Below are 21046 nucleotides of genomic sequence, written 5' to 3'. Positions count from 1 at the left end.
ACTCACATTATTTAAAGACTTCAAGTTACAGAGAATCCACTATTTACACTAATTAAACCTGCAAGTGACCCAGGCCCCAAGCTGCAGAGGAAGGTGAAAAACCCCAGGTTCTGTGCCAATGTGACCTGGGGGAAAATTCCTTCCTGACCCCAAATATGGCGATCAGTTAGACCCTGAGCATGTGGTCAAGACCCGCCAGCCAGACACCCAGGAAAGAATTCTCTGTAGTTGACTTGGAGCTCTTCCCATCTAGTGTCCCCTCACCGAGTATTGGAGATATTTGCTGTTGCAGATCAGTTGTAGGCAGTGTCATAACACCATCCCCTCCATTAAATTATCAAGCTCAGTTTTGAAGCCAGTTAGGTTTTTTCCCCCTACTGCTCCTCTTGCTCTGCTAGTTAGAAACCTTTGTCTAATTTCAAGCCTAAACTTATTGATGACCAGTTTATATTCATTTGTTCTTTGGTGCTTAACTTAAATAACTACAATCTGTTACAATCATACATCCCAATTCCTGTGTATACTTATCTTGAAGCACTGTAGAAATGTTAACCAATTAATTTTTACAACAGTCCTAGGGTGAAATCATGCTCTCACTTACAGCAGTGTTTATACAGTCTAGCTCAGTTCCTCTGGATTTACACCAGTGTAAAAGAATTTTGAGAGTTTGGCCTTAAGAGTTTACTTAGATTTTAGAAGATTTAAAACTGTTTACCAAATTCTGCCCTGAGATACACCAGTGCAATTCCACTGAATTCATCAGGATTGCACAGTTTTAAATGAAGGCAGAATGTGGGACTGTATCTCATTGCATGTCAAGCCTGTACAGTGTTTGTTGGATATATTGGATTAAAGAATGTTTTTAAATTTGACTCATATTCACAAAAGCAGAGAAAACTTCAAACAACTTCAGCTCTGTAACTCACCCCATGTAAGCATTTCAGAAGATCAGAACAGTGCATGATGTTACATAGACTATGTGTTGCTTTACCAACAAAATGGGATCAGCTAATTATAGTATCGGGTCTGAGTTAGAACTTTAATTTTGGATCTTTTAGTGGGTTAAACAAATAGGGCAAAATTCAGACCTAGTGAAGGTAGGTGCAGCATTGACTTCAATGGAATTGCACCTACTTTTATTCTTTGTTATTATTTAACACTAACATTATGGTAGTGCATAGATCAGGGACCCATTGTGTGTGTACAAATATAGAGTGAATGACAGTCCCATCCCCAAAAAGCTAAAAGACAAATTATGTCAGTGGGCCAGGGTTTGTGAGATGGGGCAACAAAATTTTTTTTTTGCTTACACATGTCAGAATTTAGCCTATAATACTCTTCTTTAACACTGGTATTTATAGGTTAGTATGCTTTGTTTTTTATGGTAGTATTTACAACAGAGGGGAAAAGAACTAATGGAAGTAGCAGAGTTGACATAAGCTGCATATTATAAAAATATGTGCTGCAGCAATTTCTAAAACGGAGGTTAATTTAGGGTCAGATCCTGCACCTTTGAAGTCAATAGGAGTTATGTCATTGACATCAATGACTGCAGGAGCAGGAACATAATGCTTTTGAAATAACTAATAATACTAAGTAGAGATGGATTTCAGATCACATTCTTCTTTCTGACTGAGATATGTGCACGTGGTGCACAGACACACCTACACACATAGTGGTTTTTTTAATGTTTATATTCTGAGAGGCACGAACTCCTGTACAGATCATTCTTGCTAGGATTGGTGGCAGGGAGCTAAAACCTATAGCTAGATTCAGGGTATAAATAAAAAACAGGTGGGCCATGGCCACAGAACACATCACTATGAGTCCTGTCATGGAGGACGTGTAGTGTGGCATCTCCATTGGTTTTAAAGGAGAGAAAAATCAGAGTCAGTTTTCCCCCTAAGGTTTCCCCTTCTGCCCATGGGATTTCAGGCATGCAACTACATGTATCAGGCAGCCAGAATTTGACTCAAGCACAGACTGGTACTCTGTAAGCTTTTTCAAACAGCTCTGTTAATATACTACAATCATAATCTGCAAAAGTTTTCCTTTCAGGGCTCTCCTTACTAAAGACTGTTCACCATGCTGAAACGTGCAGAGGTTTTGTTATGTGGATACTTCACTAAGGAAGACTAAAATCAAGCCACCAAATTAATTTCCACTTATGTCTAAGCAAGCTTTAAGTTTATCTCTTCTAGATGAACAGTTTGTGCCTCAACCCACAACACCACTTGACCTCTTATTATATATACCACTTAAAAAAAAATTAGGGCTGAATTCTCCACTACCTTTTTACCTGTGGATTCCAGAAAACAGAATTTTCATGCTGCAGAATTTAGCCAGTACTTCTTACTTTGCCTATACAGAATGAAATCTTGGTCCCACTGAACTCAAAGGAAGTTTTGCTATTGACTTTGTTGGAGCCAAGATTTCATCACAGGACTCAAGTATAAATGGACACCAATTTATATATTATTTTAACCTTGTAAAATGGACAACTAGGCATATTATCCCACTTGTGTATTTATTTAACCCAGCAGTGCAGAAAAAGAAATTGGAAAAATACTAAACTGTAAATTAGCATGAAGTTCAGCTATGTGCACTAAAAGGAAGGTTTTCTCTTTTCTTTGGTTTTCTGAGTATTGGCCACTATAAGAGTCAGGATGTGATGGACTGTTGGTCTGGTCCAGTACAGAAAATCCTATCTGATCCGAGAAAAAAACATTATAGTTTCTCATATAAATATATATTTAAACAATTGTCAATATTTATTATCTTATACATTTTCAGTTTCGCCAAGTTGTTAGGCTCTGTCATATTAAGTACTTTGATGAAAATTTAAAAAGCACATTATTTTCTACTTAGACTGTAATGACTAAAAACATAGGTGTCCATTTCAAGAAGTAGCTGTAGTGGCTTAGATTAAATCAGCAAGGTTTAGAATTCCTGTGGTAATGAAAACAGTGGGGGCATTAATATATATATTTTAAATTATTTTTTTTTAAATACAATTTTGAAAGGAGTAAGGAAAATATCTTAAAGGTTTTGATTTTGCTATGTTTTCACCTCACGGGACTATGGATCTGCAATGTATTGATATGACAAAGAAATTCCAAACACTGCAGGATTTTTGCAATTGCAATTGCAATTGTTGCATAAAATAACTGTATATTTTTAAAAGTATTTCATATGGTGCAATGTCTCATTAGATGAACAGCTGACCACTTAAAAAACCCTGTGATTTTTGCTATCAATTCAAAAATGAATGCAGGGCAAGCTTTGCTTGGCAGAGTCTTATGCTGCCACAGTGAAAAGCATTCCTAAAAGTTATTGTCTAACTTGATATAATTGTTGAGTTCAATAAATTTAAATAAAAGGAAATGTCTTTACTGTCTCCTTATAATTTTTTATCCAAATGTGGCGTATTATATTGGATCACTGGATAAAACAAATTCCATCCTAATATAATCCAATCCTGTGTGTCTTACATCACTGTTTCTTTTTTCTTTTTCCCCTCTTGATTACAGATCTGAGAAATACAAACTTAACGTTTGCAGTTTCAGAAAAAGAGATCATTTGAGACATTATGATTATCACAAAGACTGCACGTCTTCAGATTAATTTCCAGGTACATTTCATTGTATTTTGGCCCTATATGGCACTAAATTCAGATTAATCAAATTTCTTGCTTCAGATGCAAGCTCATTTTATATTACCTTTTATTTGCAACTATTTAGGATGGTTGAGCGCTCAATGCAGGCAGAAGGGCTTTGGGTATTTTTGCCTTTTGCTTTTTTTTTTTTTTTTAAATATATATGTGAAGGAATGAAGATTAGTGTGATGAAACCAGTACACTTGTTTGCTGCCCACTCTTTTGAGGATCTGCTTTTAGCAGCTGATATCAGGAATGTGGAGGAACAAGTTCAAATGAACAGCTAAATAAAGCAAATATTCCAGATACACTGCAATCATTTTGTCCGTGGTACACTAATTTATATAGGGTCAAATCTTCAAAGCAGCCTCAATCCAACTTCTGAGCCAGTTTTTTTGCTGAGGGTAACTCCCTCTAACGTTATGGGTCTGAAACTGTATATCAAGGTTTTGTGCTCTCTTATGCTTGAATAGGCATCTAACTCTTCAGTTTGTACTCCTCAGGTGTATAAATTACATTATCTTGCAAACATCCAAAATCTGAACTGCATAAAATCTTGGCTACCTAAATCTCCAAGTACAAACTAGAAAGTGCAAATGTAGAGGCCACTTTTGGAAAATTTTACAGTTTAATCAGTTTAGAAAACAATTTTTTAAATCTTGTATAGAGGAAAAAACAGAAGGATTTAGCTACGCTTTTCCTCAACTCCTTTGACTTTATTAATACAAGTAAAATTCATACCTGTTCTAGCTAGTCTCTGGACATTTAAGAGCAGATTTTCAAAAGTACATGTATACCTTTGATTGAACCCAATTTGCAAAGATGTAAACCTCAATGCAAAACTTACAAAACATGTGGCCAGATCCTCAGCTAAATTCAATGGAACAATACCAATTTACACTAGCTGAGGATCTGGCCCAGGGTCTATAAAGTAACAGTCAAATTATACCCTCATTTACACCAGCGTAACCCCATTTTAGTTCATTCGAAGAAAATTTGGTTGGCAGGGCATAAATGGCTCTAGCTGAGATCACAACAAAGGCTTTGTTACACTAGCCGCAGTAGAACCAACAATAAAAATACTAGCATAGACTAAGAGCAGAAAGCAAGCTATACTTATTCTCTAAATAGCAGACAAAATAACTGTAGAGAGTATGTGGTTTTCAAATACTGCAGAGGATTGCAGAGTATTTAGTGGAAATCTTTGAAAACTGCCAACTAAATTGATGGACATCTTGTTTATACTTGTTATATTACTGAAATTGGATGCTACTATATTTAAATGAGCCTTTGTTGTAGTTTTTCACATCTTATCATTTTTAGTCTAAACTGAACAGTGTTTATTGAAATTGTAGCATTTTTCAGTCAGCCTTGTCTGCAGTCAAGCCTTTGGTTATTCTGGAATTGTTCCAAATGATTAAGCAAGTACAAAGATGCTTCACTGATTGTGTTAATTGATTTTTATGTTGAGTGGAATCAGTTTTTTAAAGTTTTATCTCTACTATTTTTATTTTTCTAAGTCCAATACCTACCTGTCCCACACTTTCCTCTGGACTTACTCTCTTGTTCTAGCATGGGTAGCAAAGTATAAGTCTACCCAAAGATCTGATTACAGTGTTTAAAATGTGCATCACAGAATTTAACTCACAATAGTTTTGACCATGTCCTTGTGATATAGAAGTAGTTGAAATATGCATCTAGCATCTGGAACAATACAACAACTCTAAGTCACTTCTGTTACTATGACATATGTGGTTTAATGTCAGTGTTGTCACTGGCGTTGGACAAGTATAAATAGACGATCTATCATCATGTGGTGAACCACAGGTCTAGTGTAATTTTGTGTCTACATTTTTACTCACCCTTCAAAGAAAATCTCTTTTAAGAAGAAAAAATTATCTATACTTCACTCTGTATTTACACATATTCACTAATATGCAGTTTTATCTTCTATTCCTTGCAGAAATCCCTATGCTGTTGTGCTTTATTGACATTTTTCTCACCATCAAGCCCAATTCGATCAGTGGTTTCTCTTGCAAGAGTAAGATGTCCATTTCCCCCTGGCTTCATAATGGCCCAAGACAATTCCACCTTGGCAGGCTACCACAACCAATTAATTACAGATAAACATGTCTATCTATTTGTTGCAGCCACATTGCAAATTCAGTTAATTATTAAGATTATACACTGGTATCCTGATCCTGTTCTTAGAGTATGTCTACAAGACAAAATAAAACAATAGTAATATGTAATAATGTGTTGTTAATTCAGGTTAAAATAGCAAGAAGACATGGCAATTTGGCTTATAACTTGGGTTAGCAGCTTGCGTTCAACCCCAAGATGAGGGTTGAACTCATCTTGACAGCATTTCTGTTTGTCTGTGTCCGTAAGGCAACAGAATTCAAATGCCACAAAGAATCAATTCCAAAATTTCAGGGAATATTCTAGGCATCAATGGGCAGAAGCATATTGATTTGGGGGAAAATCAGAGAACTGAAAGGGGAAATATGAGGGGACACATGGAGCCCCTGCCAGCTGATTAGTACAGCCACTCCTTCAAGTACCTCTGCAATTGTCTATTGATCAAACAACTGGTTGACAGCACCCATTAATGCCTTCCATCATGGCAATACCCCATCTCATCTCTGCCTATCCTCCCAATGGAGTTTAACATGTTGACACCCTAAATGACTATCTCCCTGACAAAAAGAATAATAATGGTGGAGGGGAAGAGGAACAGTGGGTGTGCACACACCCTGGAATGGAGGAGATCATTGGAAAAGGGTGAATGGGACACAGAGAACCCCTAGCCAGAGGGAGAATGGGGGGACCCTAGAATGGGAGGAGCAGAAAATGGGGGGCACAGAGAACCCATAGAGTAGGGGAGATTGGGGTACTCAGGTATGGGGGGAGAGGATATGGGGCAACACAGAGTCCCTAGTATGTGGGGTTAAGGTGACAATAGGGTGAGGGGGATGGGGACACATAGAACTGTTTTGGGGGAATGAAGAGCCTTGGTATGGGCAGGAGGAATGGGGAGCACACAGAACCTTTGGCAGAGAGGAGACTGGGGGACCCTGGCATGTGGCAGAGGAGAAAATGGAGTGGCACAGAGAGCCCTGGCCATAGTCCCATGCATGAGGGAGGTGAGGGGAGGGGAGGATTGGGGTGGGATGGGGATTCAGGGAGTCCCTGAAATAGAGGGGGATGGGAGGGTGGCCCCCAGGGAGCTTGTGGGGTGGAATGGAGGGATCAGCTGAGCACTGTATGTGTGTAATAAACTTGGCCTACACAAGCTATGAAGCATGCGATCCCCCTCGTATCAGTAAATGTAGCTCTACTCCACCAGCAGTGTTACTTCCCATGGTGGACACTGGTGGTGCAATCGTATGTATACACATCAGCTATTTACAAATAACACACTTCAGTGGCCTATTTGTCTGTGTATGCAACAATAATTGCATAGGTAAACATTTGCATAGAACTACAGACTTAGCTTTCTGAAAATCAGCATTAAAAAGGATCTTCGCAGCTAACCCCTTTGTTTTCCTCTGCAGATCTTAATCCTGGATAAAAAGATCCAGTTGACAAAGGATGTAGTAAGAATGTACTGCTCATGATAAGAAATGTAGCTGCTAAATCATCTGAGTTAAAAAGGCCACACTGTAAAATTATTTTGAGAGATGAGATCTTGCGTGCTATGTATTCCTGCAGGACTCCTCAGATCATTTCTCAACAGTCTGAACAATGCATGATTAGTGGGTTGGAACTGTGGCTCTGCAGCCTGCTGCTAGCCTCTCTCTGGAACATGGAGACGCTGCTGATTACATCTGCAAGCTTCTTTTGTGAAGACAAGGAGCAAATTTTCTAAATTCAGCTGGATTATGAGAAATGTTACTGCTCCACAAAATTCCCATGTTAAGCCGTTCTAAAACTTAATAAAAATGTTCAGTAGCAGATCAGTTGTGGGTTCTATAAATGTCTACCTTTTCCATTGACTATTTCCATTTCACCAAATTTCAGACAACTTGAGATATGTTTAAAATGACTTATGCTGACTTCAGTGGACCTTTGCATTAAAAAAGAATAGTGTCATCTTAGGGTTTTAAGGAAAGGCAACTCTAAGACTAGCAAACAAGTTTTGTATATCAGCACTTGATTTATACTTCCCATCAAGTACAAAATATCTAGCACTAATGAAAGGGGAAGGAAGGCTTTTGCCTAAGCTATATCTGTATTCTCAGCCAAAAACTGTTAAGAGTACATATCAGTAGTTTAAGAGTAAAATATAATACAGGGATGTTGTAATTTTTACAAAAAATAAACATTATAAAACTCAGGAAATTCAGAATTCACGTTGAACTCAACAGAAATTTAAACAAATTAAAGTATTACAATGTATAGTTAGGGCACCCAGACAATTTTAACTCTGCCTTGTTGTAACATCATGCAATAATCATATTATTATAATTAAGACATTTTTAGTGTTTTTGTCCTAAATTAGGCGACAGTGATTTTTAAAGGCATATTTACATTTTTTTCCTCCTTCCCACAGGGTATCGCTACAGGCAGTTCTTCATAGAATTCTCTGAAACAGATTATGTGCCAAACTCTGTTGAAGAATAAACTTTCACTTAAGAAATAATGGCAAAAATTATCATTCATCATTGATTAACCAATAATCAATAAAAAACTTAGAATTTAGCTTATGCACAAGATTTCAGATAGTTTTAACTATACAGAAAAGTTGAAAAGACTGTTATTACGTTATTAAAGTTATTTTGGACAAAAAATAAAAGATCTGATGCAGGAGGCTAAATTTCTTAAAGGACACATTTTTCAATTAATTTTAACCCATAAACTATATAATGGACTTACCGATAAATTCTCAAGAAAAGTATTCTGTTTTCAAAGGTAAGTCCTATAATTTTTAGGAGGATACCCTGTCTATTTCATAGACAACATAACATACAGTCAAACAGTTTATATCTATATTTATATAGATATATATCAAAGAGACTGAATCCTGCAAATCTCAACTCAACCTTAACTATTGAGCTGTGACTGGCACGTCCATAAAATAGCAGCAGACCTCCTAGTTGTTTGGATGGGTGGAGCTAAGAATTGGTTATTGATTCCCATCTGAACTTTTGGGCACATGTATAGGAATTAAATAATAAAGCATACAAACAAGAACAAATATCCAAAATATAACATCCTCAATGGTCAACTTCAATGGAATTTGTGAATGCCCACTACTTCTGAAAATCAGGTTCTAGAATAGAAAGGTACATAAATAAATTGGAGGGCTAAGAAATAATTTGAAAAGCAAACAGCCAAAGGCATATCTCAAATATCAAAAAACTATATGATAATATCAGAGTTACAAAGCCTGTGAGAAAACTGGGGGTCCACTGGACTACCAACAAGTAAAGGGAACAATTGAAGGACAGAGCAAAAAATCATTTAGCTTCTATGTATCAGTCCACAGAGGATGTTAGCTAAATAACCACTACTTTCAGATGTTAAAAATGAGGCACTTTCTGAGATTGAAGTATCATAAGAATGGCTATACTGGATCAGACTAATGGTCCATCTAGCCTAGTATCCTGCCTTCTGACAGTGGCCAGTGCGAAATGCTTCAGAGAGAATGAACAGAACAGGGCAATTTAGAGTGATCCATTCCCTGTCATCCAGTCTCAGCTTCTGGCAGTTGGAGGTTTAGGGATACATGGAGCATGGGATTGAATCCCTGACCATCTTGGCTAATAGCCAAATGCCTATCCTCCATGAATTTGCCTAATTCTTTTTTTAACCCAATTATACTTTTGGCCTTCACAACATCCTATGGCAATGAGTTCCACAGGTCAACTGTGCACTGTGAGAAGAAGTACTTCCTTTTATTTATTGTAAACCTACTGCCTATTTCATCGGGTGACTGCAGTTCTTGTGTTAGGTGAAGGGGGGAAATAACATCTGCCTATTCACTTTCTTCATACCATTCATAATTTTATAGACCTCTATCATATCCCCTCTTAGTCATCTCTTTTCTACGATGAGCAGTACCATTCTTTTTAATCTCTCCTCATATGGAAGCTGTTCCATTCCCCTAATAATTTATGTTGCCTTTCTCTGTACCTTTTCCTATTCTAATGATCTTTTTTGAGATGAGGCGGTATTCAAGATGTAGGCATACCATGGATTTATATAGTGGCATTATGATATTTTCTGTTTTATTATCTATCCTTTTCCTAATGGTTCTTAACATTCTGTTAGTTTATTTGACTGCAGCTTCACATTAAGCAAATGTTGTCAGAAAACTGTTCATGATGATGCCAAGATCTTTCTTGAGAGGTAACAGCTAATTTAGACCCCATCATTTTGTATACATATTGGGATTATTTTTTCCAATGTGCATTACTTTGCACTTACCAACATTGAATTTCATATGCCATTTTGTTGCCGAGTCATCCAGTTTAGTGAGATCCCTTTGTAACATTTTGCAGACAGCTTTAGACTCAACTATCTTGAGTGATTTTGTATTGTCTGAAAATTTTGCCACCTCAGTGGACACCCTGTTTTCCACTCATTTCTGAATATGTTGGACATCACAGGTCTCAATACAGATCTTTGTGGGACCCTGCTATTTACCTCTTTACATTCTGAAAACGGTTCATTTGTTCCTACCATTTCTTTCCCATCTTTTAACCAATTACTGATCTAAGAGAAACCCTTCCCTCTTACCCCATGATTGCTTATTTTGCTTAAGAGTTTTTGGTGAGGGACCTTGTCAAAGGTTTTCTGAAAGTCCAAGTACACTATATCCACTGGATGAACCTTGTCCACATGTTTGTTGACACCCTGAAAAAATTCTAATAGATTGCTGAGGCATGATTTCCCTTTACAAAAGCTGTGTTGACTTTTCTCCAACATACACATACATATGTGTCTGATAATTGTGTTCTTTACTATGGTTTCAACCAATTTGCCCCATACTGATGTTAGGCTTACCTGCGTGGAATTGCCAGGATCACTTCTGGAGCCTTTTTTTTAAATTAGCACTTCATTAGCTATCCTCCAGTATCCTGATACAGAGGCTGATTTAAGCATTAGGTTATATACCACAGTTAGCAGTTCTGCAATTTAATATTTGAGTTCCTTCAGAACTCTTAGAAGAAGACCATCTGGTCTGGTGACTGACTACTCTTTAATTTATCAATTTGTTCTAAAACCTCCTCTCCTGACACTTCAATCTGGGACAGTTCCTCAGATTTGTCACTTAAAAAGAATGGCTCAGGTGTGGGGATCTCACAATGAAGACTGAACCAAAGAATTCATTTAGACTTTCTGCAATGTCCATGTCTTCCTTGAGTGCTCCTTTAGCACCTCAATCATCCAGCGGCAACTTTGCCTGTTTGCCAGACTTCCTGCTTCTGATGTACTTTAAAAATGTTTTGTTGTTAGTTTGTGTGTTTTTAGCTAGTTGCTCCTTCAAATTCTTTCTCGGGCTGCCACTTGACTTGCCAGAGTATATGATCCTTCCTATTTTCCTCAGTAGGATTTGATTTCCAATTTTTAAAGGATGCCTTTTTGCCTCTAACTGCCTCTTTTCCTCTTCTATTTAGCCATGGCGGCATTTTTTTGGTCCTTTGACTTTTCTTTTTTTTTTTTTAATTTGGGGTATACGTTTACTTTGGACCTTTGTTATGGTTTTTAAATAGACTTCATGCAGTTTACAGGCATTTTACCCTTGCGGCTGTTCCTATTAATTTCTGTTATGGAACTCATTGCTACAAGACACCACTGAGGACAAGAGCTTAGCAGGATTCTAAAATACACTGGGCATAGACAGAGATAATAAAAACACCCACAATTATAGATAGGACAAAAAAATTTAGAAGAGACATCGACAGTCACTAATGGATGAAATTAGGAAGAAATTTCCCCTATAGGCAGTTATTCCATTCTGGATTTTTTGTATCTTCCTTTGTAGCATCTGCTACTGTCCACTGTCAAGATATCAGGCTAGACAGATAATTGATCTGATTCCATATGGCAATTCCTATGTTCCAATAGTAGCACATACTTACCTCATGGGTGTGTTGTAGTGGTTAATGAATGAATTAATGATTGTATAGTGCTTTGAAAATGTTAAGCAATATGTGCTATTATTTCAGTCTGCCAAGACATAATGAAAAATTAATGTTTAACCTTTTTCAACAGCTTCTGTATAATTAAGCTGCTAATAGATTGCTAAGATGATTCCATTAACTATCATATCAAACAATGTAATAATCTATTACAATGATATGCGATTATTAAAAATAGAATAATTTATTACAAAATACATTTAAATTTCTTTACTAATATTTGTATTATGTTTTAGAAACATTTTAAATATATCAAAGCCCTTTTTTAATATGGCAAATGCAAATGTAAAAACTTTGGTGTGAATTCTTCTCTCATTCTGAGCGGTATAAACCTAATGGCATTATTCCTGATTTACCACAACTGAATTTTTAACAGAATTTTCCTCTGTATCTTTTCTTTCTTTGTACATTCATGGCACTGCATAGCACGATATAAAATAACACATACATAACTAGGGCTACAATGCTTACAAGTCCCCATTGACTTGGGGACCAGTCCTACAAAGTCTTACTCATGCGAATAGGCTCACTGAGTAAAGGTAAGTGAGTAAAGGCTCCTCACATAAGTAAGGATTTGTAGGATGAAGTCCCTAGAGCCTAGAAGTCAGTGTTAATGGTGAATTTTGGTTGAGTAAAGGCTGGAGAATAAGGCTTTAGCTGAACCCTATAAATTGTTCATTGTTAAAAACAGTCACTGTATTCTGCAAGTATTTTGGAAAAAGGAACAGCTGAGTGACAAATCAAGCACACCTACACAATCCTCCCTGTTTATTAATGTGTTATTTGTTTGAAGCTAATGTGTATGAGAAATAAAAGATATTTTAGGACCTACTATGGAAATATTTTCCAAGCTTTGGAAGGAGAATTTGAATTTATTTAAAGTGCTTAGTTTATCAAAAGGGTACATGGTGTAACATACAGACGAGGTATTGTTAAAAGTAAAAATGGTAACTACAATCACCTTTTTGTTGGCCAATAATAAATACAACCAGGAAGCCAGAGAGAGGAAAGATAAAATAATCATCTGGAAATGTGTGTATTCAGGGCCTGATCTAAAGTCCATTTAAGTCCATTGGAGATTTTCTATGGATTGCAATGAGCACTGGATCTAACCCTATAGGAGGAGGATGACAACGCGTTAGTATGATGTGGTCGCTGTCTGTAATTTGCTATAGTCCATGCTAAAGCCTGAAATTTCTGGTAGCAACATTTGAACGCAACATTTTTTGTCTTTTAAAATTGTTATATTTTATTATTTTAAAATAAAACAAAATTATAAAGGAATCAACATTAATGTAAACAAAAATAAAAAGGTGGAGCAAACTAAAATTAATGTGCTAATTAAATGAAGTTTTGCATCAATACATAAGTTATCAGTATTTACCAAACCTGCCATTGATCATCAATAGTGTCCTCTTGAATTAAAGTGAAAAATGAGATAAAAAATAACAGACCAAAAAGACAATAGCAAGTTTCCAAGTTCTATTGATGGCTTAATGAGGCTGCCTTTGAGAGAATAAACCCAGAGCAAGTAGTTCCTTAAACAGCCATTGAGTCAGTGTGTATTCAGAGCTTTGATCAATGTTAGCAGGGATTATTCTGTGAGAAGAACAAAGGAGCCTAAGAGATGGGGTCATGGAGAGAGAACTGAAGGAAGAGAACAGGTCAGTCACAGATCTCTTTGGGCTCCATTCTGCCTCCCTCTCTCACACTGTTGTACCTTACTTCATTAGCAGTCCCACTGACTTCAGAGAGCTTTGCATCAGGCCTGGTTGTTATCAGTGGGCCTATTTACAGAATAAGGTGCTACTCAGTTCACAAGTAGCAAAATAGGGTTCTCCATTAGCAATTAAACTGAGAAATTAAATATTTCTTAGCATTAATTACAATAGAGCATGGAAACACATTTCCATGAGGTAGTGAAATCAGTAAGAGAACTCTGACGTCTTACCAGATCAGTACTGAACTGGTGTAGCTGGTTCAAGAAAGCTATTCTGATTTATACCAGCTTAAGCTCTGGCCCACTGTTTTTATTGTATCTGAAAATGTGGAATAGTATTCTACAAAAGAAAAATGTTTTATGTTTAAAGAAACTGAAAGAGATTTTGTTATTCCCATATCTTGAAATAAAACTATCCTGCTAATCTGTCCTTGAATTTTGGCCTTTATATTTACTGCTGAAATTTATATTTTAAATTGCATCTAATTTGTGTTTCCTAGTGGAATTGACAAGAACACATTGACCAATCTTTTTGTGTAATTTATTTATTTATATATATTTGTTTATTCATGAACCTATATTGACTGACAAAGTTCTTTAAGGAATCCCATCTCCACAGATCACAATTAATCCTCTGTTGATAGAGCATCTGGATAAGAGCTTGGCCTCAATACATGGTAATTGCAAAAGAAGCTATGAGCTGTTTGCCAGGCTGCTACGATTTTATTGAATTGCTTCAGATAACCATAGTGGAAGCCACCAAAAAGGGTAAAAGTCTTAAGTGGAACTTCCTTATAAAAAACACATGAAAGCTTCATGGCCTAATGTATGTTTCATACTCCTCTTCATTTATAGGTCTATATAACTAAAATTTATTTAATTTAAGCAAGTGATTCTATAATTCCAGCTACTTGAGTTATCTGTAAATAAGTGTGCAATAAGCATAAGAACTTTTAAACCAATGTGCAGAATCCTATTTCTGGTTGCCACATGATCAAACGCACTTTTGATATTATATCCACCAACCTTGACTGGGTCATGGTCCAAACCTGTGATATGCTCAAAATCTACTGTGTGTTATTGTCATCAATAAAGGACCTTTAAAAAAAAAAAAAAAAGCAAGATGTAAATAACTAAATCAGCCCCTTTTTCATAACATATTGTGATTTAGGCCTCCATCCTGCAAGTTGCTGCACGGGGACAGACATCTGTATCTCCCTGAAGCTCCACTGACTTCAAAGGGGCTCTATAGAGCCAATACAGGGGTTCACCGGCATAGAGTAATTTGCAGGATTAGGGCCACAGATTGTATGTTTTGCTACAAAGGATTTAACAGAAATGTATATTGGTTTATTTTATTTTTAATTTTTGCACTTAAATATTCCCCTGCAGTGCTGGAAACCCAAACCAACACTAACATTGTAGTGCTGCATGAGAACCAGTAAGTGTATCTGACTAAAAACAGAAAGTGAATCTCACAATCGGGTTTCACTGTGCAAGCTGAGTGAAATGCAAAAAGTAAACAAACAGCATAAATGATTAGCAGTAAATTGAATTTTAACAATAATTTTCCTTAACAAAAATTACATGTAAATAAATATATAATTTTAATAAATTCAGAGGACTTCTTTAACCAACTTCTTTTCCACAACAAGGCACATTTGACATATATTTATTTACCCAAAATAGATTGGGGAGTTAGGGCTTGATTCAATGAAGTGACATTTTTCTGTTGATATTACTGGATTCTGAATTAAGCCCATACATTTTAAATAGCTGTGTGCTGAAACAGTATTATATACTGTACAGAATTTGTTATTCTCACTTAGACTATGTCTATACTTGCTGCCAAATTTGGCGGCAGTCAACAGGAGATACACAAGCTATGCAGATTAGCTTGTGTATCTCCCGTCAACTTCCTAACTTCTACTTATCATGGTGTCTTCACTTTGCTGCCCCGATGGGAAGTGCCCTCCCATCAATGCAGCGTTACACCACCTGGCAGAGGTGGATTAGTAGCATTGATTTCCAGGTCGATTGAGCGGGTCTCCACTTCCGCTCAATTGACTGGGATAAACTGATCTGACGGCGGCGAATTTGCTGCTGTCAGTGTACACATAGCCCTAGAGAATGATTTAAAAAATTCAAGTCAGCTTTGTGGTTTGTGACGAATGCATCGTGCTGTTAAAATGTTAACCTGGCTCCTTGGGCCTATGTAGATTGCCAGAAAAGAGCATATAGCCAGTCTCACAAAGGAGGAAATCACTTGGTTTCTGTAGTACTATTCAGTCTATACAGAAGCATTTGCTTCAGTCTTGAAGGAAATGGGTCTTAGTATTGAACATTAAAAGGGGAAGTGAGAAAATAAAAGCAGGACAAAACAATGGCAGAGTAGGAAGGGAGGGGCAGCAACCCCATCTCATCTAAATATGAGTCACTATTCAGGTGATAGCTGCTGTAGTAGACATCCAGCCATTACTGTTTTGAGGATACAGTAGGACTGAACTAGGTCTTCTTTGTGACAGCACAAAGCAGTAATACTGGTATGGGGTAGCTTTGTGATTTACAGGGCTTCAGGCAAATCCAGATCTTCATAGGAAGGTATCCTCTCTTGGGAATCCTGCTTCTAGAGGAAGATCTCAGGCAGAGAAGTGCCCTCCCCCTTTGCTCCCACTGACTGAAAGGTGTGAAAAAGACTGAGCTGGCCATAAACTGCATGGGTCTGCATACTCGTTCTCAAAGAATAGAGTCCCAAGCAGTTGCTGAGGTTGCCTATAGCACTAAATGGGCACTCGCAGCTTAATTTTAAAAAGGTTTTTAATTTGACAGTATATTCTGCTTATGTTTCTTACGCTCATTCAAAAGAAGTCTGCCTCCAAATGCTAAGTTGAGTCATTCATAAACTTCAATGGCTTGGTGTATTTGTTTTCATTGATTTATTTCTTACTGGGTCTAAGTTTTCCCTGTACTTTATGTAGCTGTTTGCCTTCTCTGAAATGAATGTTGGGAAATAAGTGTTGATGTGTAGATATCTATACGCACACACATATAACATGCCTGCAACTATGTTAAAAGAACAGTTAGGTTGCAATGTCAAGCACTAAAAAGTTAGGAAATGTTAGAATTAAGGTTGTCTGTGCAGCCTTCATTCACCCCCTTTGTGCACATACTTTATGATACCGTATTTAAAAAGACATGTTCACACACTATTTTTTTTCCAAAGAACTCTTGTTTAATTCAGTGCACAGGATGTATCATGTCTTGGAAATGAAAGCAGACAGATCATGGACCATGTCCTGGAAATTTTTATATGTAATTTTGTAGGTAATTGCCTAAGTTTAAAAAAAAAAGAAAAGAAAGAAAGAAAAGCCTATTGAAAAAAACAAATTCTATCATCTGGAACCATATTGACCTCCCACAAGGGTCATCAGGGGGCTGCAACCTTTAGATCCATAGCACAGACTTCTAACAGTTGAGCTAATGGTAGCAAAAGTAGGCTGTAATATGTGAACCAGCTACTAGAGGCATATTAGACACCTTTTGTCATCAGGTTTCACAGCAATTTGCTAGACAGCAGAGAAAAGGTGAGACCCAGGAATCCTGGGTTCAGTTCCAGCTTCTGTAGGAGAGTGTACTATAATGGTTATAAAACCTTCTTCCCTTGTCCCACCACTGCCCATTATTCCTGCTTCCTACTCCCACTTGTTCTTATTCACCTTCCCCACCCTGCCCCATCCCCCTTCCTCTGTTCCTATTTTCTCTATTTCCTGCCTCTGTTATCGCCCTCCCACAGCTCTGACTCCTGCCACTTGTCTTTTTTCCCCTTCCATCCCCACTCACCTCTGTTGACTCTGCCCTCTGGTGTCTGCTCCTCATATCTCTGCATTCATCCCCATGACATTCAGGTTTGGACTGGCCACCCTCGGTCATGATGGAGGGGCAGCCAGGCAATATCTGAGTGAGTGGTGTTGCAACAGGACACATGGGGTCACAGTGCCACGTGACCCCATGCACCATGCCACATTGCCTGGAGTTGGAAGCTTGGCCCAGCCCCACGGACAGTAGCCACTGCTGCCGGATGAGTGCTGGGCAGGCTCGCTCTCCAGCTCCTTGTGAAAATTCCTGCGGTACACTTTTTTTTGTCACTTGCATAATATTCTTGAAAGACACCACCCATACACAGCTGCCAGGGGGATAGTCACCACTCACCCCACATTAGCTGTGCCACTGATACAAAAGGTTAATTGTTCTAGTTAGCTCTATATAGTTCTTACTTTGTGAAAGCTGGTTTCCTTTCCCATATTGTATAAGACTTCTTAAGGCACTAAAATAGCCTGTGAAAAAACATAAGCACTTACCGTACATTGTACGTGCTGGGTTTCAGCTCTGCTGACTCGGTTACAGGACTGTGGCTTTAGACTGAAATCTCTCTGGTGTAAGTGATATGGGGAACTCTGCAAATTGCCTAGCACAGAGAGGCCAGGATTCTGATTGGGGCCTCTAGGTGCTACTGTAACAATATAAACACCACAAGCCGGGCACACACCTACTCCTGACACCATTAGCTTGTTGTGATGCCCTTATTACACAATCCTGGAGGCTCTGGAGCCATGAATGGCAGATCTGGACCAGAATCCAACCTGCCCCTAAATTTGGATTTGTCTGAGCTGGGGTTTGCTTTGGCTTTGTGCCAGCCTCTAGCGTTTATCGTATTACCAATTAATGATCACCAGCCATGCCTGGGCCATTTCTCCGCGCTCTCCGTCAGCATCACACAACCCCAGCCAGGTGCAAGTCCCGGCTGGTGAAAACCCGGGCCGAGTAAAAGTCACATGCCAGCTACAGAGCACAGCGCGCAGCCCCCGCTCCTGCTACATCGCCCTGCCGCAGGGCCGGGGCCGCCTGCCACTCCATGCCCCCCCCAGAGCTGAATGACGTCCGCGGCACCCAGTAGGCTGCAGCTTGGAGCCGCCCCCGACCCGGCGGGGCTATCCCAAGAGCGGCAGCAGCTCGTCGTCTGAAGCAGAAGTGAAAGTAGCTGCCGCCCGCTGGGAATGAGGAGCCGCACGGCGCCACCCCCTCTCCCCGGCCCGCCCGTGGCTCTGCGTGGGAGCGGAGAAGCTGGTGCGCCGGCCCCCCCGCGACCCGTCCCGCGCCGCCTCCTCCACACAGGGGCCAGGCGGGCGGCAGCCGCGGAGCGAGGCCATGCTGCTCCAGCTGAGCGCCGAGTTCGAGCTCCGGAGGGACGTGGTCCCGTGGCTTCTGGCGCAAAGTCCGGCAGCGCCTCTAGGTAACGCTAATGCGGGGGGGCGCTTTCCGTCCTGCCCCCCAGCCAGCTTGTTTTTTTTGTAGGGTCGCCCCCCTTAGCAATACCTGTCTTGTATTCGACTCAGTGGCCGTGGCTTCTGAAATGGGGGCAAGTAGGTATGTGTATATAGTCCCACATATGTATGTTTATAGGGTCCCCCCTAACCTCCCTCCCCAATCCCCTCAGCCTAAAATGAGACACAACAAAAACAGAAGAGGAAGAAGTTAGGAATGATGTGATGTTAATGGCCTTGCTGTATCAAACGCTGGCTACAATCTAATTATTCACGAGGCAGCAGCCCCTTCGTTTAATTTATGGCAGTAATAACAACATCAGCAGCATACCGTTTACCTGCTGAGTGGTGATAATGTCAAAAGAACCCAGGTGTGTTTAAATTTCGGCCTAAATTAGTGAAGTGGTGTCTTATTTAGGCATGCTTTAGTCAGGTGCTTGGAGCATGATATGTGAACCATTGCCAAAGCTTATCTAGAAATACCTGTCTGCCTCTGATGTGTGCTTTGGTTTTCCCATTTGTATGCGCCTTGACTGCTAGTTGCAGAAAGACTGCTGGGCCTGTAATACTGTATTGATTTACACCACATTCAAATGCTGTTAAAGTTCTGTGCATTATTTTACATGAGTACATTGTCTAAATGTCTACTTTAAAAGTGATGCAAATTGTAAAGTTACTCTGTATGGTGTGAGTTTAAATTTTAGATGGTGACATTTTATTTTTTTAAATGGAGAAATGGTGTTTCATCTATTACAGCAGGGAAGTGAAAATAGTTGTTACAAATGTGAAATGCAGAGTGTACTTAAGGTGACATGTCAAGAGCTGTGAGCTCCTTGAATAAATATCATAGAGTTTAGAATAACCTGTTTAATGTTATATTACTTTCTAAAGTATGTGTATTTAAAAATAACTTCCTTGAAATGTGGGCCAAATTCATCCTTAGCTCTCCACTAAAGTCAGTCATGCACCAGTGATGAATTTGGCAAAGAATGTTCAAAATGAAATAATTCTATATGACTGCAGGAAGTAACCTATGTAGATTTAACTTCCTACTAACTGACTACTATCACATATGCTAGATGTTGTCCCTTTCTTTCACAAAGCTTTTTTCTCCTCTCTCACTTCCCATTTCTCCAAAAATTTGGTTAGAATACTTTCCTCCAGTAACCTCCCCTTTAAAAACAAAACAAAACTTTCATCCATGTAGTAAGTGAGTGCTAATTAAAATTAGACAAGCTGTTAGATGCCACAACAATATGTGATTGCTAAATTATTCTGTTGGGTGGTGTGGGAGTTGAGAAGCAATGAATGGATTTTTGGCACAGAGGCTCCCCTCCGCCCCTTTACCTGTGAAGTAACTGGTTCTGTTCTGCTTTTTAAAAACTACAGAAGACTGAGTTTAGAAAAGTAGAGGGAAATAGTACCTACACTAGCATCTGTTTCTGCCAAGATGATGATTTTTATACTAAGTTGTGAACGTCTAATTGGAGACCGTTTGGCAAGATACATAATTTAAAAAAAATCAGTCAAACATCTATGTATTGTTGCTCTATTAAAGGGGTAATGTCAGATTGAATTAGCCCCAAATAAGCTAATACAAAACCAAAAATAAATAGGGAAAGTTTCCGTTACTTTAAAAAATAAATTATTATTTTTATCTACAATTATATACTGGAATATGGACTATGATATAGATATAGTCAGTGCCATGTCCATATCTTTAGGTCATAATGTTTAAGACAGATACAGGCTTGGTCTACACTTACCTCCGCGATTCGGTGGCAGTCGATGGGAGTTACGCAAATTACACAAAGAATTTGTGTAACTCCCGTCGACTTCTGTGCTTCTCTTCTGCGCGACGTCTTCACTGCACTGCGCCACTTGTAGGGGTGGATTAATAACGTCGACTTCTGGATCGACTGAGCGGGTCTTCAGTGGCCACTCAGTTGATCCAGATAAGTCGCTCTGATGGTGGCGACTTAGCCGCCATCAGTGTAGACATAGCCACAGTCACTGCACAGCCTTCTTAAAAAAGCAAAAAAAAACCCGTCTATTTTTAGAATAAGTCCATTTGATGTTACTACTGTTACTGTCTCAGCTTCTATTAAGCATAGTGACTTTTCTACCTTTTAAAACTAAAGAAATTATTTTTGTCTAGGCATGCAGGGTGTTGTAGCCAATTAGTTTCACTAATATTAAA

The 21046-nt window shown here is 38.6% G+C and overlaps 1 protein-coding gene and 1 long non-coding RNA gene across 6 annotated transcripts in view; one reads left to right on the top strand and one right to left on the bottom strand.

Annotated features, from left to right (window-relative positions):
• Positions 1-2782: 2782 nt before the first annotated feature.
• LOC137163716 (uncharacterized) lies at positions 2783-18045 on the bottom strand. 2 transcript variants are annotated; one of them, XR_010922804.1, is made up of 5 exons: positions 17884-18045; positions 14552-14623; positions 12767-12919; positions 8189-8267; positions 2783-2949 (listed from the first exon to the last, which is right to left on the bottom strand). It is a non-coding gene; the product is annotated as an uncharacterized lncRNA (long non-coding RNA). The 2 variants fall into 2 exon arrangements; XR_010922803.1 differs by lacking the exon at positions 2783-2949 and having other exon boundaries at positions 7871-8267.
• Positions 18046-18294: 249 nt separating this feature from the next.
• The window catches only part of GSAP (gamma-secretase activating protein), a 51005-nt gene continuing 48253 nt past the window's right edge, over positions 18295-21046 (top strand). For all 4 annotated transcript variants that reach the window (XM_067564523.1, XM_067564522.1, XM_067564525.1 and 1 more), the window contains exon 1: positions 18295-18815. In XM_067564523.1, the coding sequence (XP_067420624.1) occupies positions 18731-18815 (85 nt within the window). In that variant the 5' untranslated portion in view covers positions 18295-18730. The remainder of the gene's footprint in view (positions 18816-21046) is intronic.

Source organism: Emydura macquarii, unplaced genomic scaffold (genome assembly GCF_026122565.2).
Source record: "Emydura macquarii macquarii isolate MOO-44397 ecotype Brisbane River unplaced genomic scaffold, CSIRO-AGI_Emac_v2 contig_2636, whole genome shotgun sequence".
Taxonomy (NCBI): domain Eukaryota; kingdom Metazoa; phylum Chordata; order Testudines; family Chelidae; genus Emydura; species Emydura macquarii.
Note: the sequence above shows the minus strand (reverse complement) of the source record. Positions and strands in the feature narration are given on the sequence as shown.